Genomic DNA, 27,532 nt, shown 5'->3' on the forward strand with positions numbered 1-27,532 from the left:
GGCTGATCATTTTTGAGGGTGCAGGGAGACCCCAGATACAAGTCTATCCCTTTTCTTGAGACAGTAGTATTATTTTGACTGTTTGCATGTGCAAATGCTACCCGGCCCTTCCCCCCACTCCTGCAACTTACAATGGTTTACCTTAATGGTTTTTCTAGGGATATGTATTCAGTGGAAAGCATAACTTCAGAATCTGAGCTTGTATCTTTCCTGGGCTAGCAGTGTGCAGTATCATCCTATCTTGCAATGCTGGACAGTGACAGCAGCCATAGCTCCCTGTCAGTGTCACAATCACCAGGGCAACAGGCGAGGTTCTAATAGTGTCCCATGTTGCTCAGTAAGGGTGTGTCATAGCTTAGGTGGGTTCAAATGCATTTCCAGCTTAGGATTGGCCTAACGGGACTTCACCCTATTGTCAGTCAAGGAGCCATCTATCCTTTTGGAGGAATCGCAAAGGGTTGATTAGAAAGCAAATTGGGGGGCCCGGTGTGGTGGCGCAAGTGGTTAAGGTCCTTCCCTTGCATGCCCGGGATCCCATATGGGCGCCGGTTCTATCCCGGCAGCCCCGCTTCCCTTCCAGCTCCCTGCCTGTGGCCTGGGAGAGCAGTCGAGGATGGCCCAAAGCCTTGGGACCCTGCACCCGCGTGGGAGACCCGGAAGAGGCTCCTGGCTTTGGATCGGCAGAGTATCGGCCCGTTGCGCTCACTTGGGGAGTGAATCATCGGACGGAAGATCTTCCTCTCTGTCTCTCCTCTCTGTATACCCGCCTTTCCAATAAAAATTAAAAATAAATCTTCTAAAAAAAAAACAAATTGGGCAGCGGTCTTTGTCAGAAACTGATTATCCTCCCTCCAGCTCTACAGCTAGGAGCCTGAAAAAGGGATGACTACAGCAGGGAAGCACTTGTCCACCCTAGGAGGAAGCCAAGGCCCCATCAGGATGCTGTCATCCGAAGAGGAGTAGAGGGTCCTGATAGCCTTCACCGGGCTCAACAGAACAGTCACCCAGCCTCACAGACCTGATGGGTATAGTAGGAGAATCAAATAAATCATGCCAAGAAGACCATGGAGCACTTTTAAGTGGATCAAGAGGAGTTTAAGATAGACACAGGACAGTAAAAGGGAGTACTGGGGTTTGAATATATTCCTTTAAGCTTCAGGTGGCAGCCACGTGATGGCATTGAGATGTGACGATCAGCCTGTGAGGGCCGCTTCCTTGTCAGGAGGTATGAAAGCTTTCTAAAAGGAGCATCAGGCACAGGTGCTTGGGGCGGCAGTGAAGCTGCTGCTTGGGGTGCCCACATCCATATTGGAATGCCTGGGATTGAGTTGTGCCTCCACTTCCATTCTGCCTCATTCCATCCATTCTCCCTACCCTGGGAGGCAACAGATGCCATCTCAAGGGATTGGGTCCCTGCCACCCATGTGCAAGACACAGATGTAGTGCTGGGCTCCTGGCTTCAACCTGCACCAACTCTGACTGTTGTGAGATTTGAGGGAGTACACTAGTGGATGAAAGATCTCCCCTCACTCCACCTTTCAAACTCAAGGGGAAAAAAAGAGGCTTCGGTTAGCTTGCCAATCTGCCTTTTGCCATGTGAGTATGCAGCCCAGACCGAATGCTGGCACCTTGCTTTTGAACTTCCTAACCTCCAGGACCATGAGAAATACACTGGTGTTCTTTATAAATTGCCCAGCTTCAGTTATTTTGTTGTAGTAGCATCAAACAGATGCAGACGCATACTGAATCTGAGCACACCTTCCGAAGGGTGGGTCTGAGACCACCTTTGGGGTTTTCTGGGGCTGGGAGACCTGACAGGCAGGCCCCTCCCTGGGAGGCCAGAGTGAGAGCATTCCATAGAGTCTCTCCCCTCCAGGAGCCTGTGTCAGCAGCAATACCACCTTGCATCAGTCTCCTCTCTGGACCTACTCCTATGATAATGTGACTTCTGTCATTCACTTGCAAGGACCTGGCTTTAAAAAAAATGCAAGCAGAAAGCCTGGCCTCAGACTCGGATGGCATGGGTGGGAGCTGGGAGTATGATTGGAAGGTATATCTCTTCCCTGCTCTGCTCATCTCCTTTCTGGGTATTGCAGCCATCTGTCTCTCCAGGGCAGCATGACATGCATCTAGACCCTAGTCCCCATAACTTCTTGCCTGTCACAGTTAGCTCACTTCCTATAGATGACGGTTCACAATGAAGCAGAGGTCAGGTCAGTCCTGGGTGCCTGGGAGAGTCAGGCAGCCACTGTATGGTGGGTGGGTCACACTCCTCCCTGTCAAGAATTGGGCCTGAGGTTAGGAACTGGGTCGGGGTGGGGGGGTGACTCATTTAACTCTTTTGTGTCCCAATGCCTCCAAATCACGAATGGGGTCTATAATCACAACCCTCTAGGCTATTCTTAGAAGCAAACAAAACAGGAATGTCGGGGGAAATACTCCCCTTGCATATGCTTAGCAGAATAGTCGCTGAGGCCAGTGGCGATGTAGTGTGCTGTGGGAGGTCTTGGGAGGCCTCTGAGGCTGGCTTGGTGTGGGCTGTGTGTCTGAGAGTGGGGAAGAGCTCCAGGGATCCAGTGCCAGCCATTTGAGGAAGACGGGATGCAAGCAACCCTGTCTTTCGAATGGGCAATAGCAGTTGGCAGAAAAATAGTAGGCCCCATGGAAGATTGCATGTATTATACCTTTATTCCCTCCTTAGGTGTTTTTTCTTTTTTTCTTCGCTTTGTCCAGAGTCCAGAGAAAAAGTACCTCTCACTTCACACATCTTCCTCCATCATTTCTGGCTTCAAGCAGGGCATGGTTGCCCTTTCTCGCCTCCTCCCTTAGTCTAGCCTCTGAAGTCACTGCACCGCAGCTCCTGTGTGTCATGTCCCTGTAGCTTCGGCATCTCTGCAGGGGACTCACTTTCCTGGAAAGTGCTGGAAGGTGGTGTTGAGGCTTCTGGCATGTCTGAAGTCCCTGAGTGTGACCTTCCAGAGCCAGCTGGTCACCATGGAGATGCTCAGGCCATTGGGCAGTGTTGACAACAATTTAGGGCTCTCCAAATGCCTTGTGTGTCACTTGCCTGATTTCCCCGTTGGTCATTCTATTAGGGCTGACATGTTCCACATCCACCTTTCATAGCCATAGCTTCCCGATGCCCTCTTTTCCATGTCCCTATTTTAGGGACAGTCAGTGGACTGGAAGGGATGGGGAAAGGGCTGCAGATGATCATCTGCAAGTAGCTGAGAAAGGAGAGTGAAGGTGGAGCAGCTTCGGCCAAGGCCCTGGAGGGATCCGTAGTTGTACTGGGGCTGCACTCCAGATGAAATCCTGTGTTCTGCTCTGAAGAACCTTCTTGGGGTCCAGAGCTAGCAATGAATGGCAAGGAAGAGCATGGGCCTATGAGATCAGGCCAACTGAGCAAACAACAGATTGACTGTGGAGTTCCCAGCAGTCAACTACCCCTTACGGTCTGGCCTGGCACGGGGCTCAGCCTACTCACTGACTCTGCTGTGCATATCCTATACATGGGCCAGCAGATCTCTAAGGTCAGAGACCCAAATTTCCTGCCAAGCTCTGTCTCTTACCATTATGTGCCTATTGGCAAGTCACCGAGCACTTCTGGCCGTGTTTCCTCATCTACAAAAGGAAAGTGATAAGAATACCCACTTGATCGTGTTGTGAAGATTCAAAGAGATAATGCACCTGCTACATGCTGTTTATAATAGCTTCATGTGCCTAACCTGTTGCTGCTACTAGTTCTACCAGTGATGATGCTGTTAGCATTGTTACCACCTACTCTGCAATGCTTCCTCTACCTTCCTGTGGAATTGGTTATCTCCCCTCTCCCCACTTTGAGTTCCCTTGTTATGGTCTTGTTGGGGTTTCTTTCCCTCCAGTGGACTAGTGCTCTCTGGGGAAAGGTCCTCTGCTTTTTCACCATCGTATTTCCATTAGTGCCTACCACATAGTAGGAGCTACATGCTTGTGAACTGAACAAATATATGAATGCGTCAGAATCTGTGAGATGGTGGTCTCTTTCCCCGAGGAGACTGAGCAAGCCTGTTCCAGTGGACTGATACCTGGACTTGGATAAGCCCTACTTATACTGTGAGGGTTTCCTAGGCCTCTCACTCCCAAATGGGGACAGCTCCCCCCTTTGACCACACAGCCCTCTTGTCAGGCAGGCTCTGGACCTCATTTCCCTTGCGGGCCATTCTTTCCTCTCTTCTGGTGGGTGCACTGACATTAAAGGACTAGTTCATAAGCCCCTACGGTGTGCAAGGCACCAGATCCTACATCGGAGCCCATGGCTGCAGTGTTTCGTTATGCAGGGTGGGTGATTGTGACTGTCTCAATGTGAGAGAGCTGCTGGAGGCTGGGGGAGTAGGCTTATACGTCTTTGATCAAGCAGAGCCAAGCACAGCTAGGACAAGTCCTACACTCTGGGAAAGGGGCAGGGGGCCAGTGAGTCTAGCCATTTGCTTTTCCTTCACCCTCTGTCTCATATAATGCCCTCAGTCCTGCTCATTCGCCTCCTGAAGGCTTTCCCCTCAACAGCAGCTGGGGAAAGTGGACAGCTTGCAAATTGGTTGCTCTGCTCATTTCTCCATGCCCTGTGCATTGGGCCATGTTGTTGTGGGCTTCTGTTGGGGGTTTCTAAGCAGCAGAAGCTTGAACGAGGAGGCCTCTGATCCAATGCCACATTACACACTCTCACACACAGACGCAGACCTCGGGAGTTTGGTAATGGTGAGAGTGAGGGCCACTGCAGAGGCCCTGGGGACTAGGGACTGCTCAGTGCCTTTCTCTTCAATTCCAAGCTTTTGTTTGTTCTGTTTCAGGCCCACCTGCCGTTTGCGGTCATCGGTAGCACAGAAGAACTGAAAATAGGCAACAAGATGATGAAGGCACGACAGTACCCTTGGGGCACAGTGCAGGGTAAGTGAGAAGGGAGCCCCTCTGTCTCTATTTTTGTCCCCAGCCACTAACTATGACAAATCTCTAAGTTGCCCCCAGTCTCCGTTCATTCAGCTTTCATCTCAAACAGCCACTGGGGGGCGCTAGCAAGCTCTCAACTCCCTACCTGGATTCTCTGAAGTAAACATACTCCTTTTGTCTTTAATGGCAAAAGCCCTCCGAAAACAAAAGCCAGGTTAGGAAAGCAAAAAAAGTGTGCACACCTGCCCAATAAATAAATAAATCTGAGCACCCGGATGTTTTCAGCAGTATTGTTTGTGCTGAAGCATTCATGTAATGAGGTGTTACACAGAAGTGAAAAAAGGAAAAAATGAGTGAGCTACAGTTACATCTCCACGAATGAGCCTCAGAAATGCACTGCTGGGCCTGATGTGGTGGCGTAGTGGCTGAAGTCCTCGCCTTGAACACGCCAGAATCCCATATGGGCACCGGTTCTAAACCCGGTGGCCCCACTTCCCATCCAGCTCCCTGCCTGTGGCCTAGGAAAACAGTCAAAGACAGCCCAAAGCCTTGGGACCCTGCACCCATGTGGGAGACCTGAAAGAAGCTCCTGGCTCCTGGCTTTGGATTGGCTCAGCTCGAGCCATTGTGGTTACTTGGGGAGTGAATCAACGGACGGAAGATCTTCCCCTCTGTCTTTCCTTCTTTCTGTATATCTGACTTTCCAATAAAAATTAATAAATCTTAAAAAAAAAAACAAAAAAGGAAGAAATTACAGCAAAGCTAAGTCAATCAGAGAGTACATACTGTAGGGCACGTTGATGTGAATTCTGAAAGTAGGCAACAGTGGCCGAGGGATACACTTTCAGAGACACACTGGTAAGACTGTAAAGAAGACAAAGGAATGAAAGCACAAAGCCAGGACAGTGGGTGTCCTTGCCAGAGGGCATGGAGGAGGGCTAGGAGGCCTAACACTGTGAAGGGGCATACTGCAGTTTTCAACCTTCTGCTACTATTTAACTTGGGTTGTGAAATACTGGTATTAGGGTTTATTATTATGATTATTATGTTCTTTAAACTGAACATACAAAGAGTCTCTTAAAAAGTTCATGAATGATGTATAGTATGAAAACAAAAAAATTTCAAAAATATTTTATATCCAAATAATATTTTTTAAAGATTTATTTAGTTTTATTGGAAAGGCAGATACACAGAGAGGAGAGACAGAAAGTCCACTGACTCAATCCCCAAGTGGCCACAACGACCAGAGCTACGCCAATCCGAAGCCAGGAGCCCGTAGCCTCCTCCAGATCTCCCACATGGGTGCAGGGTCCAAAAGCTTTGGGCCGTCCTCGACTGCTTTCCCAGGCTACAGGCAGGAACTGAATGGGAAGTGGGGCTACTGGAATTAGAACTGGCGCCCATATGGGATCCTGGCACATGTGATCCAAGGACTTCAGCCACCAGACTACTACGCCAGGCCCCCAAGTAAATTTTTTTGAAAATATGTTTCAAAAGCAGAGTGAAGAGAGAGACATAACTTCTATCCACGATTTACTCCTTAAATGGTCACAACAGCCACAAGCTTGGAACTCCAAGCAGGTCTCGATCGCGGTAACCCCTGCTGACTTCCCAGATGCATTAAACAGGGAGCTGATTGACAGCAGAGTCACTGGCACAAAAACTGGCATTGTGGGGTGCCAGTGTTGCAAGTAGTGGCTTAACCTGATGAGCCGTCAACACCAGGCCTCAAATTTATATTTGAATTCCTTTGTCCCCGGACCTTTAAATCTCCTCACACACATTTCATACAGTCTTTTTATGTATGATTATTTCATAATTTTTTGGAAAAAAAAATCTCAGGCATAGTGTATAAACACTCAGGAATGTTCCTTTTGTGGTCTGTGTGACACGTGTTCAATTACCCTCAAGACTGGTTGGTTCAGTGACTAAGACAGGACCTAGACCATGGGTGGGAGAGGATCTCTGGGCCTCAGAGTCTGCAACTATAAACTGGCACCGGGTAAGAGCATGGTGGCTTCTCTATAAGCTTTTCCCGAACACTGGGTAAACACCAACTGGGAATGGTGAGAGAGCCACATCACATACCAAGAGTGGTGCTGTGTTTTAGGGTACACTATAGACCCATTGGATGTTCAATAGATAGAACCAGACTGACTAGTAGAATCATGCTAAGTTGTCTTCTCTGCCATTTGGGGCTGGGGATGCTCCACTAGAGACACTTACAAATAGTTTCTGCAGCAATGGCTTCACCCTGGGATAACATTGGGTTCTAGGAGACAAGAATCTGAGATGAGAGGAAGAGAACCCAGCAGGCATAATTCTGATGAGTTATTTCCTCCAACTTGAACTTCCCTGTATCCAACCCCAAAAAGGGGCCTTTGGAAAGTTTTTGTTGTGAGTCTAAGTTGACTATTGGGCCTGAATGGGGAAGAAGTTGTGCATCACTTGGGCAGCGTGCAGGGGCGTTGGACTCGCCCGTCTTCTCACTGACCCTTAGGTGTCACTGTCCAGAGATGGGTGTGCAGGTGTCACAGAGCACACATAGTCCACACAAGTTATCTTGCATTCTCAGATGGCCCGGGGCTTTATCGCTATGTGTTAGTTCTTAAGCACAAGGGTTATGTGAGTCAGGTTGTGCTTTGGGAACATGACTGCTGACCACTAGTCTACCACTACTCTACTTGATCCTGGATCCCAGAACCCCTTCTCTACTCTATCACCCTCACCTAGACCTTGCAGGATCGAATCTGGAGTGACTGGATGTGCTCATCATCTCAAACTCCACTGGTCCTACACAGTCAGGCCATATACCCCCTTCCCACACAGAGGAGTCATGCCTCTGCAGACACAGACAGAGCACACTGCTCATGATCTCCTTCTGTTCTGGCTGAAAACTTGCCTTGCTATGACTCGGTCCACATCTCTGTCATGCTCAGACGCTGCCCCGGATGCAGAACTTTGCCACATTCTCTCAAAGAGGGAGCCTGTTCACTCAGGCCAGAAAGTGGGGACCACTTTCTCCTGCTCACTATTGCTGCTATCAGGCCATTAGCCACCCCCTACAACACACCTTGGAAGCTTTTACCATGTAGAAGGACCACACCTTTGGATCATATCCCTCCTTGTCACCATCATCTATAAATACCGTCACTATACCCTTTTTTGTAGCCTGTGCTTCTTCCCTACATTGCCTGAGTTTGAGTCCTGACTCTGCGGCTTGCTAGCTATGTGCCTTGGTCAACCCCTCGCCCCATTGAGAACTTCCAAGGAGTGTTCCTTTCTGTGCTGGATAAATTGCTAGTCTTCCTTCTAGAGTCATCTTAGGAATGGTTTCGTTGTAAAGCTGTCCCTCCCCAAGGATTTTTTTTTTTAAGATTCATTTTATTTTTATTGGAAAGGCAGATGTACAGAGAAGGAGAGCTATTTCACTACCGAGTCACTCCCCAAATGGCTGCAATGATCAGAGCTGAGCTGAACTGATCGGAAGTCAAGAACTAGGAGCCAGGAGCCTCTTCCAGGCCACCTAAAAGGCTGAAGGGGCCCAAGGCTTTGAGCCATCCTTTATTGCTTTCCCAAGCCACAAGCATGGAGCTGGATGGGAATCAGAGCAGCCAGGACATGATCCAGTGCCCACATGGGATGCTGGCACATGCAAGGCAAAGATTTAGCCACTGAGTCATTGTGGGGACCCCCAAGGAGTTCTTAAACCTTACCTCTTCTAAGCTTTCATTGTGAGGATGATTAGAACTCCATTTTTGTAATTTGTTCATTATATTTGTCTATTTACATCTGTTTTTCTACTAAGCTGTAAATTGCCAAGGGCAAGACTCCATGATTCATTTTTAAATTTCCAGTGCCTTCTACATTCCTGGGAGCAGAGATTCCACAAATACGTGTTGACGATCTGACTGGCTGGATGTGCCTATGCAATTGTCCACAAAGTCATGCAGAGCAAATATGCCTTTGGGTTGCAGCACTATGGGCGTCTTCTTGGTTTTATGGTATTGATAGTTTTAACTGCTGCCATTGTTCTAACTTTTCATTTGCCTTTTCAATATAAAGGCGAATTAGGAGACACCTTTGCAATGCTCTGTGTACCCAGGTTACAAAATGATATCATTGTTAGACATCCTGCCTCTCTTTTGTGTCCATTTTTGCCTCTGCTGGCTTTGCTTTCAATCCCCCACTCCTGCTGTGCAGTTGAGAATGAGGCCCACTGCGACTTTGTGAAGCTGCGGGAGATGCTGATTCGGGTCAACATGGAGGATCTGCGGGAGCAAACCCACACCAGGCACTACGAGCTGTATCGCCGCTGTAAGCTGGAGGAGATGGGCTTCAAGGACACCGACCCTGACAGCAAACCCTTCAGGTACTGCTCACACCAGCCCAGCCCAGCCCAACCAACCAGTCTGGTGTAGAATTCGCAGGGGAAGCAAAAGATGGAGGCTATGACTGGAGGAGGAGGGGAAATACACCTGCCAGTTCCACTAGCTCTCTCCACTGTTTCAGGGGAGCCGGGTTACCGTGGTGCTGCTCTGAGATAGTTACATGTGTTGATAAACTGCAACCTCTTCATTCCCCGTCCTTAACGTTTGTAAGTTCAAGTGTAAATTTTGTTTTGATCATGGGATGCTAAGGATCATTGGCATATTTCTTAAATCAGAATCTAAGATGCTTTCCAAGAATGTCCTAAAAGCAATCTAGTATGTGGTGAGAGTGATAGACCAAGTGGAAGTGGCTGATCTGTGTGCATGATGTGTGATGTCAGCCTTGGATTGTAAATGACCATGCGCTCTCCTTCTTTGTGGCTTGTCCTTCCAGCTCTTGGAAACCACAGGGCATCGCTAAGCAAGTGAGAGGGATGTTTGTGGGTGAAGAGGTCTTCCAGCGGTCTTGCAGATCCCAGAGAGCTGTTGCAGTGGAGAGCTGGCCTCTGGCCTAGCAAGCCAGTCCTTTGGGGGCTTGCCTGCTTGAGGACAAACAGCTTTGCTCCCAGGCAGGCAGGGACAGTGTCCACTGGAGTTGCTGAGCTTGGAGTGAGGCAGGCTTGACTCTGTCTTGTGGGAGCCACCATGGCTTTTTCTCTCCTTCCTCTCCAGCAGCTATTTTTTTCTGTGTGCGTTTTGTGGAAGAGAAGATGTGCTTCTCCCTGGCCACGTGGTTGCCTCCCTTCCATGCCAAGGCCTCTGTTTCCATGTTGCATATAACTGTTCTTATCCTGTAGAAATGTTCCCTTAATTATGCCCTTTCTTGCCAGCCCTGCCCTATTGACAGGTGTGGCACCCTTGGGAAGGAGGAAGTTATTTTAAGCAGTCATTTCCTCAGTATCTGGGGCTGGGAGGAGGTGGGTGGAGGCAGGGATTGGACCCTTTCCCATAGATCCCAAAATCTGCAAATGTCCTGGCCCTTTCTTTATCATGGCTATAACTATAATACTATTTGCCTATAGCTTGTGCACATATTCTTTTTTTTTTAAGATTTATTTATTTATTGGAAAGTCAGATATACAGAGAGGAGGAGAGACAGAGAGGAAGATCTTCCATTTGATGATTCACTCCCCAAGTGAGTGCAATGGCTGATGCTATGCCGATCCGAAGCCAAGATCCAGGAACTTCTTCCAGGTATCCCACACGGGTGCAGGGTCCCAAGACTTTGGGCCGTCCTCAACTGCTTTCCCAGGCCACAAGCAGGGAGCTAGATGGGAAGTGGAGCAGCCGGGATTAGAACCGGCGCTCATATGGGATCCCAGCGTGTTCAAGGTGAGGACTTTAGCCGCTAGGCCACACTGCCGGGCCCTGGATGCCCACATTCTTATATCTTTTAGATCATGCACATATTATGCATTAATACCTAACGCAATACAAATGCTAATGTAAGTGCTTGTTTGGAGAATAAGGACAAGAAAAAGTCAGGGAGTCACACCATGGCATAGTAGGCTAGGCTTCTGCCTACGGTGCCAGCATCCTGTATAGATGCTGGTTCATGTCCTGGCTGGCCTGGGAAAGCAGTGGAGGATGTCTCAAAGCTATAGCACCCAAGTGGGAGACCCAGAGGAGGCTCCTGGATCCTGGTTTTGTTGGATCAGTCCATCTCAAGCATTGGCAACACTTGGGAAGCAAACCAGCAGATGAAAGATGTCTCTGTGACTCTATACTTCAAATAAAAATAAAATCCTTAAAAAGGAAAAAGTCTAAACTGTTCAGTATACATACAGTTTTTAAGTTTTAGAAGTATTTATTCATTTGAAAAAGAAAGGAAGAAATATTCCATCTACTGGTTCAACTCTCCCAAATGGCTGCAATGGCCTAGGCTGGGCCAGGTGAAAAAAGGAGCCAAGAACTCCAACCGCCCACACCCCATGAATGGCAGGAGCCCAAGCACCTGGGCCATCCTCTCCTGCTCTGCCAGATGTATCAGCAGGGAGCTGGAGCAGAAGTGAAAAAACTGGAACTCAAACTCCTACTTCAGCATAAGAGTATCACAAGCAGCAGCTCAACCCACTGTGCCACAGTGCCAACACCCTTACATTTGAAAATTTTGAGAGTCCCTGAGATAGCTCCCATCCACTGGTTCACACCCCAGATGCTGGCAACAGAAGGGGCTGAGCCAGACTGAAGTCAGGAGCTGGTAACTCTATTCAGGTTTCCCAGATGGGGGGAGGCAACTGAATCATTTGGGCTGCTGCTTCCTAAGGTCTAAATTAGAGGAATCCCGAAACTAGAGCAAAGTATCAAAGCAAGAAATCCTGATGTATGAATGCATGTTTTTAAAAGATATATCGTATTTTTGTTTGAAATGCAGAGTTACAGAAAGAAAAGGAGAGAGAGAGAGAGAGAGAGAGAGATCTTCCATCCACTGGTTTATTCCCCAAATGGCCACAATGGCCAGAGCTGAACCAATCCAAATCCAGTAGCCAGCATCCATATGGGATGCCAGCATCACAGGCAACAGCCTTTACCACTGGGCCACAGTACCAGCCTCCCAATTCTTTAATACGGTCTCCAGTGTCTGCTTTTCTAGCTAGACCCAGAAACCTCGCCTTTCCCTACTCTGCAGCTTTCACAACACCCTCTAGCCATACTGAAGTGTACTGGTTCTCCAAGTGTTCTATTCTCTCTCCACTTGTGCTGTTACTCAGGCTGCTTTCTTTGGAAGCACAATTCTGGCTCTTCTGTACCAGTCTAATTCCTATTTCTTTAACTAATGAAACCAGAGTGGAGCAGGGAGCTTTAAGCCCAGGCTTTTCCCACTAGTCCATGAGTTCCTTATTGGTGGGCACAGTAGCCATGGCTCTGGATGCTGAGTGTTGGAGCATAGCATTCAGCATGGGGTGGACTCCCACCAAGTGTCTGTTGAACAAGCGAACTACAATCAGTTTCAGAGCCTGCGCCTGGTAGTGCAGTACAGGGGGCAAGGCCAAGATGAAGAAGGGTCAGGAGACCCAGTTGCTGAGCCCAGCTTTGCCCCCCAAGAGCTGTGTGGTCTTGAGCAAGTCATCTTATATCTCTGGACCTCAGTTTCCCCCTCTGTTAACTGAGATTTACAGAGCCAGATGTCCTAGCTTTCTCCTGGTGTCATGTGCCAAGGCAGCTGCCCTTTTAATTCTGGTGTTGCGCACACTTTTGGAATAGGGGAAGGGAGGACAGAGGCACCCTAAGGAAATTCTTGGGACCCAGTTTTGATGCCATAGGAAGGAGCCATCGCGGAGACAGAGAAAGTAACCTGACCCTGTTCGCAGTTTACAGGAGACATATGAGGCCAAACGGAACGAGTTCCTAGGGGAGCTGCAGAAGAAAGAAGAGGAGATGAGACAGATGTTCGTGCAGAGAGTCAAAGAGAAAGAAGCGGAGCTCAAAGAAGCAGAGAAAGAGGTAAGGATGAGCTGCGGTGCCAGGTTAGAAGGGCAAGGAAGCTAGGTGTGGCTTCTAGAGAGCTGCCACTGAGCAGGGATTGGGCACAACATCTGTAGTCTTGGGAGAAGCCTGTGAGAGCTGGGCATCTACTCCTCAAGGCCAGGGTGCTTTCCATCCTGTATTACTCAGTTCTCCAAAGCCATGCTGGCCTATGTGGTAGCCACAGGGGCTTTTAAGTTGCTTTTGAAAGTTTAAAACTGTCAGATTTATTTCTTTTTCAAAAGATGAGTTGATTTGAAAAGCAGAGTGATAGAGAGGGACAAAGAGAGAAAGATTGATTTTTCATGTGGTGACTCATTTCCGAAAATGACTTCAACAGTCAGAGCTGGGCCAGACCCAAGCCTGCAACTGTCCTGATCTCCCACATGGATGGCAGAGGCCCAAGCACTTGGCCCATCTTCTGCTGCCTTCCCAGGTACATTAGGAGGGAGCTGGATCAGAAGCAGAGCAACTGGATCTCGAACCGGTACTGTGATATTGGGATGCAGGCATCCCGAGTGGTGGCTTAACCTGATGTTCCACAACACCTGCCGCTAATATTGCTTTAAAGACCAATAATAGCGTATATTTGTAAGGAACAATGTGATATTTTGACATCTGTCTACATTGCTGCGTGGTTAAATCAAGATGTTTATATCAATCCTATCACTTCCCATCCTTTTTGAGTGGTGAAAACATATTTTGTTTTTTAAAAGATTTATTTTATTTTTATTGGAAAAGCAGGACAGATAATGGAGAGAGGGAAAGAAAGAGAGGAAGATCTTCCATCTGCTGGTTCACTCCCCAAATGGCTTCAACGGCTGGAGCTGAGCCAATCCAAAGCTAGGAGCTAGGAGCCAGGAGCTTCTTCCAGATCTCCCGCATGTGTGCAGGGTCCCAAGGCTTTGGGCCGTCCTCAACTGCCTTCCCAGGCCACAAGCAGAGAGCTAGAAGGGAAGCGGGGCTGCTAGGATACAAATTGGGGCCCACATGAGATCGCAGAGCATGACAGGCCCATGGTGAAAACATTTAAAATCTCTTTAAATAAGAGAGATTTTGGAACATAGAGTAAAATCGAAAACTCAGTCCCCCAGTCGTATTAGTCACATTTCCACTGCCCAATCCTCACATGTAACTCATGACCATCAGAATGAACCACACAGAGAGCATCTTCACTGTCACAAAAAGTGTTACTGGACATCTTGAGAATGTCAGAAATCTTCCATACGGTGGTTCACTCATCAAATGCCCATAATAAGCCGGGAGAGTTCAGACCAAAGCCAGCAGCCCAGAATTTCATCTAGCACTTTCATACGGGTGAAGGGACCTCAAAGACTGGGGTCATCACCTGCTACCTCCCAGAGTGTCCATTAGCAGAATGGAAGGAGAAGCTGCAATTGGAACCAAGTTAGTGCACTTTAAGGAAAAAAAAAAGATTTATTTTATTTGAAAAGCACACTTACAGAGAGAAAAGGTAGAAAGATCTTCTGTCTACTGGCTCATTCCCCAAATGGCCACAATGGCTACAACTGAACTATTCTAATTTAAAGCCTGGAGCTTCTTTGGGGTCTCCCACATGGATGCAGGGTTCTAAGACTTTGGACATCTTCTGTTGCTTTCCCAGGCCATAAGCAGGGAACTGGATCAAAAGTGGAACAGCAGGGACTAGAGCCAGTGCTCATATGGGGTGCCAGCACTGCAAGGTAAAGGATTTGTCCTGTTGAGCCATTGCCCTAACCCAGACTAGACAGATTTTACACTGTGATCTGATAAGCCTGGCTGGGATTTTCACTGTTTAAGTGATTCCTAAACTTTCGTAGTGAGTCCCTGGATAGCATTTTGTGCAAGGTCTCCTATACCAGTTCACCTTGTGCTGTTAGATTGACCAGCCTAAGGCCTTGCTTTGGCTATGTCTGCTACCACTTCAGCTCTCTGGGGCCTCAAAGTAAGAATGGAAGCTCTTCCTTACATTCCAGGTCTCTTCACTTTCACTCCACTGTGATCTCAAAGCTTACAGCCAGAGGCTGTAGCCATATGAAATCGACTTTCCCTTGGTTTCACTTTTGGAAAGACAAATGTCAACCAGCACTTTTGAGAGGAGAGGTGAGGGGCTCTCAAAGATGACTCAACTGGCTAATCCTCCACCTGCCAGTGCTGGCATCCTGTATGGGCCTCGGTTGGTATCCCAGCTGCTCCACTTCCCATCCAGCTCCCTGCTTGTGGCCTGGGAAAGCAGTGTCCTCGAGGATGGCCTAAAGCCTTGGGACCCTGCACCCATGTAAGAGACAAGGAAGAAACTCCTGGTTCCTGAATTCGAATCGGCTGAGCTCCAGCTGTTGCGGCCACGTGGGGAGTAAACCAGTGGATGGAAGATCTTTCTCTCTGTCTCTCATTCTCTCCATAAATCTGATCTGTCTTTCCAATAAAAATAAGTAAATCTTTTTTTTTAAAGGAGGGTGTAGAGGACACGAACCTAAGCCAGGTTAAAGTGATGAATGGGCAGCCCAAGCGACAGCCTCACTCCAAGTGGGTAAGGGAGAGCTGGATCATCCAGCACAGTTTGCAATGCGATAGTCCAAGATACCTGGAGGACCTGGAGAATTAATCTTCTTCATGGCATATTACACGTGTCACAGCATCCTGAACTCTCTCAATGCCTCCAACGAAAATGAAAAGTTAGACTTTCCTGGTATCTGCCATTCAGAGAGATTCGTGCTGATCTGTGCCCTTGTTCTCTGATGCACTTGTGACTGTGGCAGACTGAAACAGCCTTGCCATTCTGTAGGGGCTCTGGTTGTATTCATGGCCAGTTAAGCTTCCCCTTGGTTAAAGTTGAGGTACTTGCACTCACTTCCTTTTACACCTCATTTCCGTGTCTGAGGGTGTTTCCTGTAGCCAGCTTTGCCACTGCTGAAGATTTTTCTGCACTGTGGTGCTTCTTCTTGATTGTGGGGGGAAGGAACAGGCAGGGGCCTCTTACATATCGGAAGTCCTATTGTACAATCCTTAAAAGACCAGGTTGACCTTGGCAAACTTCTTAGCTTCTCAGAACCCATTTCCTCGTAAGACAGAAATAGAAACTGCTTACAAAAATTAAGGCTTGGTCCCTAATAAGCACTCAATAAATGTTGTATTATTATCATTGACATTATTAACCATGCGGGTAATTCCAGTGATTCAGACAAAATGTTTGAGTTTGTTCTTAACTATATTCATAGTAGACACTTTGAGAAAGTTACAAGAGTAGAGAACTAGCTTGAGCATGACTTTTTTTTTTTTTTTGCTTTATACCTCTTTTTTGTTATATTTTTATTTTGAATCTCGTGGTACAATCTACTGGGATTTCCCCACCCCCAATCCCACCCCGAACAGACTTTCTCCATGTTGCTACAATAGTATATTCCTTCATAAGGAGTCATAATTCCATCAGTCTGTTATTTAAGTGTGTCCCGACATTGCTGGTACATCAGTCAGTCCAGCATCCCATTGTCTACACATTTCCAACAGTTTCATTGGGAATCCATCTTTTGTTTGAAAGCAGGGATGCATGTTGCACTGTACCCCCACATCTGGATATGGTAATCCCTAATACTCCATCACTATACATTACCATAAATGAGAACCCATACAATAAGGTCAACAACTGGTATGAATTAGAACAACAGCCACAACAACAACAAATTACAGTACTATGAAAAAAACGCACCATTGAATAACCAACACAAGGGTAGCAAAAAGGAAACACAAAAGTCTCTTGGGAAAAATGGTGCCACTGTGTAATACATGAGCCAGTGATGAATTCGACAAGAGAAAAGAAAGTATTTGTAATAAATGAAACTGAAATCAAAAACAGAAAAACACATGGGATGCAGCCAAAAAAAAAAAAAAAACAAACCCACCAGGATGGATCAGGTTATTGAAATTACACTTTCCATGCTGGTGAGCATGATTCTTTTGATACCATTGCGACAGCCCCGGGCAGGGATGTGTACAGCAATCCCAGAATCCTGCAGGGTTGCAAATCTGCCAGTCCCCACCCAGGGCTCAGCTGGGCTAGGTGCTGCTGTCAAGGACTCATTCCCAATTCACTGTGCTTCCTGCCAGCTGCATGAGAAGTTTGACCGCCTCAAGAAACTGCACCAGGATGAGAAAAAGAAGCTGGAGGACAAGAAGAAGTCCCTGGATGACGAAGTGAACGCTTTCAAACAGAGGAAGACGGCGGCCGAGCTGCTCCAGTCCCAGGGTTCCCAGGCTGGAGGCTCACAGACTCTGAAAAGAGACAAAGAGAAGAAAAAGTAAGTCATGGGCTGCTCCAGGGAAGTGGTTTCTCTCTCCTCCTGTGCATCCACTCTGAGCAGGCTCCAGAGGCTGAGGCAGGCAGGCTGGCAACCAGAGGTAACCTGTGCATGGGCTGTGCAACCACATGGTGTCCCAGGCTTAGCATCCCCTCGAGATCCTGCTTCCCTAGCTTTGGGGAGCTGAGACTAGGGGTGATGTGTGTTCTCGGAGGCCTGGCCTCTTCCCACATTCTGCTCAGGAAAACCCTGCAGATGCAAAGGAATTTGTGGATGGAAGAGAAGGAGACCAAGCAAAGGGACTGAAAGAGTAGAAGAAGCGGCCGGAAGAGCAAAGTTCTAAGAAAGAGAGGAACCAAAATCAGGGCAAATGGAGGGTACAGGAAGAGAGAGGGCTTTTGTAGAAGGCCCTGGTCACCCTTTTTCTCCCCTCGCAGCCTTGCCTCAGAGTGGAGCTGATGCGGCTTACAGGCCGATTTGCTTTCCACCTCTCTGTGCAGTCCAACCCTCAGGCCGCTTCAGCTCTCACTAGCTGCAGGCAGCAGGACGTAACTCCCACTGCTGAAGGCTACATGCAACCTGGCCTTGGGTTCCTGTGCCCTTTGCTATCTCCCTGCTGGCTGCTTAATTGCACCCAGCCTGGGGTACTGAGAATATAATGAGGAGCCTCAGGTGCCAGTGTGCTCTGTGTGCCCCACTCTCAGTCCAAGGAATGATTTCAAAACCATTCTGTCTCCCCCAGTATTTTGGTAAGGTTAAGTCTCATGAAATCCACCACATCACATGTGGGTCATTTAGAGAGACCCAACCACATGCCCTCTGCTTGCTGAAGTTACCTGCTCTCCATCTTAGAACCAGAAAAAGAAAAAAGAAAAGAAAAGCACTGGTGATGGTGCCTATGCAACAGCAAGAAGCAGTCCCCATGTGCAATGCTGTTGCTTGAGCAGCATGACTCGTGGAGCTCCCAGATGGAGTGTGTCACACGGTCCCTACTAAAAGATCTTAGGGGATCTGAGAGATGTCCATGGTCATGACCTTCTATTGATAGCCACTTGTTCCCGGGATACCTTCTAGAAGGAAGTATCATCTTGCTTTCCTCTGTGCCTAACTTGTCACTCAGGAATAACTCGGTGACTTTGGTCTAACAGTACAGTATTTTGTGTTTGAAGGCACTCATGTTTGCACTCTGATGATTCTTTATTGAAAAGTGTCACTTAAACATGTTTACCAGTTAGTCCAGATATTTGTCACTGAACCTCCACACTATACAAGGGTATGGAAAAGAAAGATTGTGGAAAAATGAAATTAAAAGATAAATTTATTTTGGTACAAATTTTTAAAATAGTACATGCAGTTTTTCCATTATATGCATTTTCCATGACCCTTTTAAAGATATCTTGTATGTCAAATTCATTATTTAATTCATTTTGAAAATATTATGAGTTGAATAAAGTTCAGCTAACTTTATTCAGTCTCTTTAGGCATACCATATATTTACGTATTTGTCATGGTTGCATTAGTTGCACCAGCAGGAATACAGATTCCTATTTTTAAGATCAGAAAACTGAATTTGTTCTGAAGGTCCAATCTGCTGCCTTTGTAGTCCTGGTGTACTTGTTAACTCTGTCCCTGGGGCAGTTTTCCTGCCTGCTCACAGCAACTAGAGGATTGAATAGTTTGTTCATACTGCACTAGCACCAAACTCTTTAAATATTTCCTATTCAGATAGTCAGTGAAAAGTCCTCTCAGACCATGTTTTCCACTCATGGCTTCAAATGGACTGCCTTCCTCCCAGCTCAGACCAAAATCTGCCTATATAAGAAATCCCTGTCTCCAGGCTCCAGTAGCATTTGGGATTGATGGTGGCAAGCTTTTCCAGTTCTGAGATGAGTGACACCCTTGCCGACCTATGGCACCTCATATTAGTGATAAGGGCCCTATCAAAAGAACCAGTCCTCTTCCACCCGTCCAGTTGTGTAAGTGGCCCCAGAGTCTGTGGGCTTCTTATAGAGTCCCATGCACAGCTGGCCAACTCTTAGAAGACCGCTGTCATTTGGCCTGTGTTACTCTGCTCCCAGTGGTGGTGACAGTGGCAATTCAAGGCAGACATGGTGGGAGAAATGGTTCTTGATATGGTGCTTGGATCTAATGGAGTCATGTATTCTTTCCTTTGCCTATTCTTAAAGAGATTAAGGAAAAGTGCCAGTAGTTCACAGATCCCAGTTAACCCACCCCTCCTCTTACCCTTCCTGCCACCCCAATCTCCTTTGACTTCTAACCCTTCATTGTTGGTGTCAACTCATAATATTTGATTTCTCCTCATGCTCACTCCATCTTCATCAGCTCTTACTGTTTTACAGTTAACTCTGCTGTTTGCTGCATGCTGCATGAAACCCAGGGTCCTGGTAAGCTTTATTAACTCTAAATAAAACTGGCAGTGACTTCTAGATCATAACTTCCCCAATCACACACCCCCTTCACACAGATCTAATCATAAAAGGAACTATTTTACTGGGCTAGCTGGTGTCCTCTCGTGTCTTACAATATTAAGAAATAGTCTGGTGTGGTCTCATATGTGGCATGCCTGCCTGTTTGATTAAAATGAGGTTGGGGTGGGAGAATATGAGTTACAGATTTTGTTTTGTTTTTTGCTATTAAAACATTTGGCTAGCATAGGCAGATCTTGTGATCAATATTTGAGGATTACACTTGAGCAGTTGTTTTCCTAAGAGTAATATTCCTTACTTTCAAAAGGAATTAAACTGAAATGCCAAGAAAAACAGTTGAATTCACAAGTTTCATCCTTCAGTGTTATAGTCAACATTGATCCCTAGATTTGGGAATGTCCAGCGCCAACAGGAACTAGTTTCTTTCTCATTTTCCCTTTGGTGGCTGATTCTTATCTGTTTCTCAAAGTTCTTTTGGCTATGTACCTCCACTCCAAAGCTATCATAAAAGATATGGAAAAAATGAAGAGACCTCAGATATTCTAGAGAATCCCTTACATTTAATTGTATAAATACCAGCTTCAGAAAAACCCCTGACTAGGACCATTAAGCAGGTAATTTTGGTGAGAAGTTAAGGTAGCAGTCTCTGGCTCACATAATGTATAGGGAGATTGAAAGCAGTGATACTCAAATGCTAAAGGGAGAAGGAATATGAATGGTTTTAATGGCACCCTATTAGGTGTATTGTGATTTTTTCTCAACTTTGTCATAAAACTGTCAACCATGAGCCTACTATGAGAGAGGAGTGCAGTACTGCCTGATGTACCTGCAGCCTAGCCTGCAGCTATTCATCAACACACAGGCAATCCTGTTCCATCTAGCAAGACCTTAAGTACTCTAAAGCAAGACCTACAAAATCTCATCTGTGAACACTTTAATGGGTAGCTCCAAGAGCTAATGACTCAAAAAAAAAAAAATACCCACAATCCAAGTATCATACCTACAAAATTGGCAAAAACATTCAGCTAAAACTTCTAGCCAGTGTTGGAAAGATACCCAATTGCCTCCCTAATAGCTTTTATGTTTGGTTTGTGGAGATTAGGAGGCAGAAAATACTGAGAAGACTTTTCCTGCCTCACCTGGGTATAACCTATGACATAAGTGAAGAGCCTGTGGCGAGTGAGCGACCAAGCTTATGGCAGCAGCTCTTATAGTGGAAGCTTGGGGCAGCTGGAAAAACATCTGACATTCAAGCCAATGTTGGGGAAGCCCAGAGAGGTTCCTGCAGCCTAAGACCTATTATGAAATTGGGCCAAATGAAACAATACTGAAAGGACAATGAAATGATTAGCTGGTCTCAGGGCAGTCCTTGGAGCCCCTGCTAGCTGAGTAGAATTAAGCAGCAGCTTCCCATTTAGGAAGACTATGACCTCCTAGAATATCCATCCACTGCTGTAGTCCTTGTGCCTAAAAATTGACATACAGCCTAAGTGCAGCTCATGCCTCTTTTCCTTGATCTTCTAAGATTTCTTAAATTATATTTATTTGAAAGGCAGAATGATTGAGACAGAAAGATCTTCCATTTCCTGGTTCACTCTTTATATGGCCACAGCCACATCCAGGGGTAGGCCGAAGCCTTGATCCAGGAACTCCATCCTGGCCTCCCACATGGATGGCAGTGACCCAACACTTGGGCCATTTTACCCTGCCTTCCCAGGTATGTTAGCAGGGAGCTGGATCAGAAGCAGAGTGATCGGGAACGAAACCTGTGCTCATGTGGGATGCAGATATTTCAAGTGGGCTTTACCCTCTGTACCATACCACTGGCCTTTCCCCTCCCACCATCATTTCCAATGGGCAAAACATGAAAAATGTATTTTGGTAAATTATATTGCAATTTATTTGGGTTTCAGTGTATGTTTCTTGGCACAATTTCATTCGGATTTCCCCATTAAAGCATTCCTAAAATGAGGCCATTCCTAAAATGAGCTCTGGCCAAACTGTAATGAAAGCCACACTGTATGTATAAATGGGGGAGGTGGGTGCTGTGGTGTAGCAGCTAAAGATACCACCTGCAATACTGGCATCCGATATAAATGCCAGTTCATGTCCTGGCTGCTCACCTTCCAATCCAGCTTGCTGCTAATGTGCCTGGAAAAGCAGTGGTGGGTGGCTCAAGTCCTTAGGTCCCTGCACTCATGTGGGAGACCTGGAACAAGCTGCTGATTCCTGGCTTCATCCTAGTACTTCTTGACTATTGCAACAATGAGCCAGGGGGCATGGGGGGAATGAACCAGCAGATGGAAGATTTGTCTCTGTCTCCCACCCTCCCTCTCTCTCTAACTCTGCCTTTCAAGTAAGTAAATACATCTTCTCCCCCCCCCCCAAAATGGGAGGCTGTTGGTGAACAGGTGGAATGGCCAGCCGCAAGTGGATTGGCATAGGCTTTTCCCCCAACCAGCAGACTGAGGAGGCAGTTCCCAATCCAACAGGGTGCCTTGGCTCGCCAGGATCTGTGGGAAAAGCCACCCCCACCCTGCCACCGGTATGGTTTGGAAATTACTTACGACACACTATTGTTAGTGATCTGTAACACTACAAAAATTCTTTTAGTGGCAGTACACAGTTGGGAAGACCGTCTATCAGTAGTTATTGACCCTTGGGGTTACGAAGCATGCAGACAGTATACACACATGAAATATGCCAGCTTTTCCTTTAAGCCTAGACCATCAACCCATGCAGGGTGTTTTTTAGTTTACTCTTTCCCCCAAAACTAAGACAATAATAAGAGATGTGCATTCATTTAACATGTTACTTTTCAAAGTTTTTTGTATGTGATATACCAGTTGGTAGAGAAAAAAGGGAGAACTGAGACTTGGCAAGGGTCAGAAAGTGTAGTTTGTGACAGTACTGGAACCAGAATGCAGAATCCTGTGCCTACAGTAAGTGGCAGCTCACAAGAGAAAGAGAACTAATGTGTGTGAGTATAGTCACTTTGTGAAAGTAACTATACCCACATGCTGATTATATGCCTGTGTTTCTACCCCCTCTCGAAGTATCTCCTAGTCTTCATTTAATGGGATGAACATATTCTTTTGGTTAAAAAAAAAAGGAGGGGGCTCAGATCCACAGCCAAGGAATTATTGGAGACATTGGGGTGATGGAAAAAGTCATAATTATTAACAGTTGTATCCTTGGCTTTGATTCTTTGTGACCACAGATAAATTGGTAGACTTCCTATGTTTCTCAGTTTATTCATATGTCAAATGGCAACTGCAACTGCTTGTCCTGTTTATGTTGCAAGATTAAGGGAAAGAGCAAAGTGCTATGAGAACACACGCAGTAGGTGGTACTTTCATGCTTCAAGGTTTTGGGGAACTGGCCTGGATAACTAGGCCAGGGCCCAGCAACCATCCTGCCCCTGTCCCTGATGTTTCACAGGCAGACCTTGCCCCAGCATAGCAGTCATCAGGCTAGGACTGCTCCAAAAGCTAACTGAGGTGGAAACTCAGCTTCTCCTGTTTTCAGTTTGGGATAAGGAAATGCAGTGCTGCGTGCCTGGGACTCTGTCCAGGGGCCTGAGGCCAATGGGCATTTGCTGAGCACATTCCTGCACAAGGCATCGGTGGGGGGTAGCTCTAGTCAGGACCTAGGAGCTAAAGAGAGATACAAGTATTTTACTCACTGGTGATCATTAGTTTGCTTGCTGATGCCACCCCTGTGACCATTCAGGGCATGTATGAGTATGTGAGAGGAAAACATATCCCTAAAGCCTAGGGAAAAAAAAAAAAAAGACCCCAGAGCCATTTAACTCAGTTGTGTTCTAATTGGTCCATTAGGTGTCATCACTGAAGCAATTTCGGTCTGACCTTGTTTATCCTAGTACACTAACCCATCCATTTATTAACCCAATCCCTCTTTTCATTTTCAGTTTGGGCTTCCTATAGACACCCCTTTCCTTTGAAACAGAACCAAGGCCTCCCTCTCTCTGTCTCTCTCTAACCCTCCTTTAACAAACCCAGGACATGCAACCTGAGCCTCCCCCACCTCTTCCTTTGCCTGAAACTGAAAGTACAAGCATAGTGTGTGGCTCCTGGTCAAGCCTTTAGCAGTCTCATGGCTTGGAAATGCCCCCAACAACCACAGCCCCCCTCAAAAGAAGGCTCCAGAAGATCTTTTTGGTGCCTTCTCCTTCTGGCCACTTCGCCCAGCCCTGGATGCCTTTCATTCACCACCAAGAAACTGCTCAAGCCGTGTTCAAAATTGGGCTCATTTATTTATTCCAAGCCCTTCCTGTAAAGCACAATTGCTGGAGAATAAAAGCATCCATTTCCCCCGGACACACACACACACACACACACACACACACACACACACACACACCCCCTCTCTAACCCTGGGTGCCTACAGCATGAAAAGAAGACTAAACATGAATATGCTTGTGAGTCTAGAGTCTTCAGTGATAGACCTGCAGGAGTGAGAAGCTTATGTCATAAACTGACAAACAGGACCATGGCACAGGTGTTTGGGGTTTGTGCAAATGAGTCTTCTAGTCTATTCAGTGAATGCAGTGATGATGCTGAGTATGCATTTTGCACACACACCCAGTTACAATAGAGGTGAGGCTCTCAGCTGGACAGAAGAACGAAGAGCTATGCTTGGAAAAGGCCTCAGCTTTATTTCCAGTCTTCATATTTTCAAGACAATTCCAGCCCACATTTCCCCCAGCGGGTCCTATCTGGTAGTTGCTTTGGGAAACCCTTAGGCTGAGAGAGCACACTGTCCTCACAGCATAGCCATGAGCTGAGTGGCCTTTGCTGTTTGGCCAGTGACAGAATGAGAGCTGGAGGGGACCTGACAGTGATCTGTGGCTAACATGCAGTCTCTCTGCCCTTCCTTTGCAGTAATCCATGGCTGTGTACTGAATAGTATTCCCCGCTACAGCTGGACTGGACTCCATTTAGCATTTTATGCCGAGATTCCTAGTTTAACTGACAGCTTTCCTTTGGAGTGCTAGGCAGCTGGGCTCCCCATTCCTGCCATGTATTCCAAGCCCCACTTCTTTTTGAGTTTTGCAACTTGTTCCTGCCTTGTACTCCCACTGGCACTGACCATGACTTCCCTGCTCCCCCCACCCCCATTAAAGTTGTTCTTTTGGGATCAGTTATTTTCAAATTACGCAGGCAAACCAGGCCATGCCAAAGGTCCATGCCTTCTTGAAAAAGGGAAGGAGTTTTCTCTTTTCAATAATAATCATAGGAAGCCAAAAATAAACAAAAAAGGGTATAAAGCAAATACATGCACACACTTTTTTTTCTTGTTGGCAAAGCAAGAATGCAATTTTGAGAGGTGGTTGTTTGGTGCCTTAAAGATCAGTAGTGATGAGAGGCAAGCAGAAACCTAAGTAATTTTATGGGAAAATCCAAATTAGGGTGGTACACTTTAGCAAGCCCTATGCTTGGAAGTAAATACATGAAAATTAATGCCAATATCTAGTTCTAGAAACAAACCCCTTGGGTACTCAGCCAATAGTTCTGAGAGATGCGGGAACTGGGACCACCAAGTCCCCTTGAGGAGCTTAGGTGTTTTTATGTCCACCAGCAGATAATCACTACTCCTGGGGTCACATTTGCATGACACACTAGAACCCCCTTGTCTGGATTGAGTGACAGATGACTTGAGGCTGCAGAAGCTCTAAATACTGCAAAAGTGATGGAGCCACAGCATCTGTGAAAAGCAAAGCCAAGATTTCAGATTGAGGAAGATATTTTTGGTCAGGAAGCTGGCTAAAAAGAAGCTGCTTAGTCCACAAGAGCAAATTGAGAGCTGGAGAAGTGAAGGCACTTGCCTGAGGTCCCCCTGCTGTTTGGTTCCCTAAACCAAACTAAATGCCATGTCATTTTACCCCCAATCCATTTCACCAAGGTGAAAGGGCAAAGTCTTTTGCTATTCAGAGAAACCACGTAGTCAGTATTATAGGATTCTTGAAGTTTTTTCCCCATAGAAAAGCACCCTGGGGTGTGGTGTATGGGGTAAAGGTGGGCAAGGCAAAGGCTCCTGGCCAGCTCTTTAACCCAGCACTGCTGCCCAGGCAGGGATGAGGGGGCAGCTTAGCTCCAAGGTTTCAACAGGGCCAATGGGGCAGATATCTGGGCAATCGTTAATCAGGGGAGATGGGTAAGTGAACACAGCCTTTAGAAGGTTGATCAAGGCTATTCAAAAAATTAAAACGTTTATTCCATTGGGTAGCTTTTTTTTTTTAAAATGTAGACAGAAAGGATTTTTTTCTTTTTTTAGCTCAGCCTTTTTTTTTTTTTTTTAAGAGTGTCCTAAGCTCTCTGTTTACTCCTGGTGAAGCAAACCAGTCATTAAAAATGGTCAGTGCTTTCCTTTGCCTAGAAAGGAATGGAATGGCTTTGAGACACACACACACATGCACACACCCTTTATTTCCCCTGACGCCAAGAAGTTTGCTTGCCCAGTGCAGATCACTTTTGATTTGGGTTTGGGTTTTATTCCTTTGACCTTCCCATGTAGCTGTGAATATGTGCTTGTTTTTCATTAAAACAAGAAGCTTTCAACCAGTATGTGGTGTTCTTCAAAGCTCCTCCGCTCGTTCACCTCCCACCCCCAACACACCACACCCTCCCCCTCCACCCCTGCCACGGTGATGGCCCATGTATGACCTGCCTGTCTAGCCTGTCTTCTCCAAGTATAACCTGTACTGTTTCACACTGCCCACTCCCCTGCCCTGTCTTATCGTGAACGGCCTTTTTCTCTGGCTAATTTCATGTTTTCTTTCTCTTTCTCTCTCCCTTTCCAGCTTTTTTTAATCTTGTCTTCAGCCGCTGCACTAAGTCTAAAGGAGAAGACTGCCATTGTAGAAGAGTTAGGGTTCCATATTGTCTCAGACCAGAAAGCAGCCGATCCCTTCCCCCCAAAACTGCGCGCACATACACACACTCCTCGGCAAGTGTCCCCGTGTCCCTGTGTCCAGGCAAGAAGCTCTCTTCAGACTTACATGGTATTTTCAATGGAAGTGGCTTGTCCTAAATTAACAAGGCAGGACAGGAACCGGCAGAACTGGAAAATGGACCAAATGTATCCTCAGAGACAACTGCAGGAGCACTCACCCAAGTGTAAGTGACTGGGGCAGGAGACCTCAGCTATGGGGGTGCAAGTGTTGTTCCCAAGGTTTTTTGATTGAGGTGTATGTTTTTTCCTTTTGAAACAACCATTCTCTGGTTCGATGGGTTGCCTATCTCTGTTGACTCTTTAAGTATCTCTGAATATAGAAGAGAAAATCAAGTGACATTTATATCATCTTCAGCATTCACAAAACTTCTGTAAACCCCAACAAAGAGAAAAACTATCCATCAGCATTCAGGTGGGGAAGGAAGAGTTGAAGAGGGGATTTAAGCCTAGTGAGAGCAGAGTTACTCCATTCAACCTTCTAGGGCCAGTTGGGGTTTAGATCAAGGTCTCTGCTCAGCCTGGGGTCTGGAGGGAGAGCTTTGATGTGGATGCCCTTGCCTTGAACTCACTGGTTTAACTTGCATCAAAATACCATGTTGAGGGTGCCCATTCCCACATGGCCCTCCCACCATCAATCAGCACCACTCCGCTGTCCATTGTCTCTTGAGAGAGCATCTTTGCATGTTTTTCCAGAACCTGTGTTTTTGTTTTTTCCTTTCTTCTCCTTTGTTCTTTTTGCTCAGAGGTATAAACCAATCACTGCCCTTCTGGGGCTTTCATTCTCCACGAGAAACATCCCAGAACCAGCACTGTTTACCTTGATACCTTTCTAATGTCCATGTTAATTTTCAATAAAATTCAAAGAAAGGCTAAATGACTGTGTGCTCTCATCTTAAATCATGGAGTCATGTGACTCACACTGGTGGTTTGCCCTAGAAGAAGTGGGTGGCTTTGGGTCCACAGTGGGAGGAGCTCTGGGAAGCACCAGCAGTCC

General features: G+C 46.6%; 1 protein-coding gene across 6 annotated transcripts in view; it reads left to right on the forward strand.

Moving 5' to 3' along the window:
* The window catches only part of SEPTIN6 (septin 6), a 72,494-nt gene extending 45,082 nt beyond the window's left edge, over positions 1-27,412 (forward strand). For 3 of the 6 annotated variants that reach the window (XM_040999999.1, XM_041000004.1, XM_041000003.1), the window contains exons 6-11: positions 4,830-4,926; positions 9,130-9,298; positions 12,668-12,800; positions 16,926-17,116; positions 19,460-19,521; positions 24,468-26,144. In XM_040999999.1, coding sequence (XP_040855933.1) covers positions 4,830-4,926; positions 9,130-9,298; positions 12,668-12,800; positions 16,926-17,116; positions 19,460-19,521; positions 24,468-24,580 — 765 coding nt within the window. In that variant the 3' untranslated portion in view covers positions 24,581-26,144. Of the gene's footprint in view, positions 1-4,829; positions 4,927-9,129; positions 9,299-12,667; positions 12,801-16,925; positions 17,117-19,459; positions 19,522-24,467; positions 26,145-26,386 lie in introns of those variants that run through there. The other 3 variants (XM_041000002.1, XM_041000001.1, XM_041000000.1) reach the window with 3 other exon arrangements.
* Positions 27,413-27,532: the final 120 nt, after the last annotated feature.

This window comes from Ochotona curzoniae, unplaced genomic scaffold, assembly GCF_017591425.1.
Source record: "Ochotona curzoniae isolate NIBS_2020 unplaced genomic scaffold, NIBS_Ocur_1.0 scaffold_1852, whole genome shotgun sequence".
Classification (NCBI taxonomy): Eukaryota; Metazoa; Chordata; class Mammalia; order Lagomorpha; family Ochotonidae; genus Ochotona; species Ochotona curzoniae.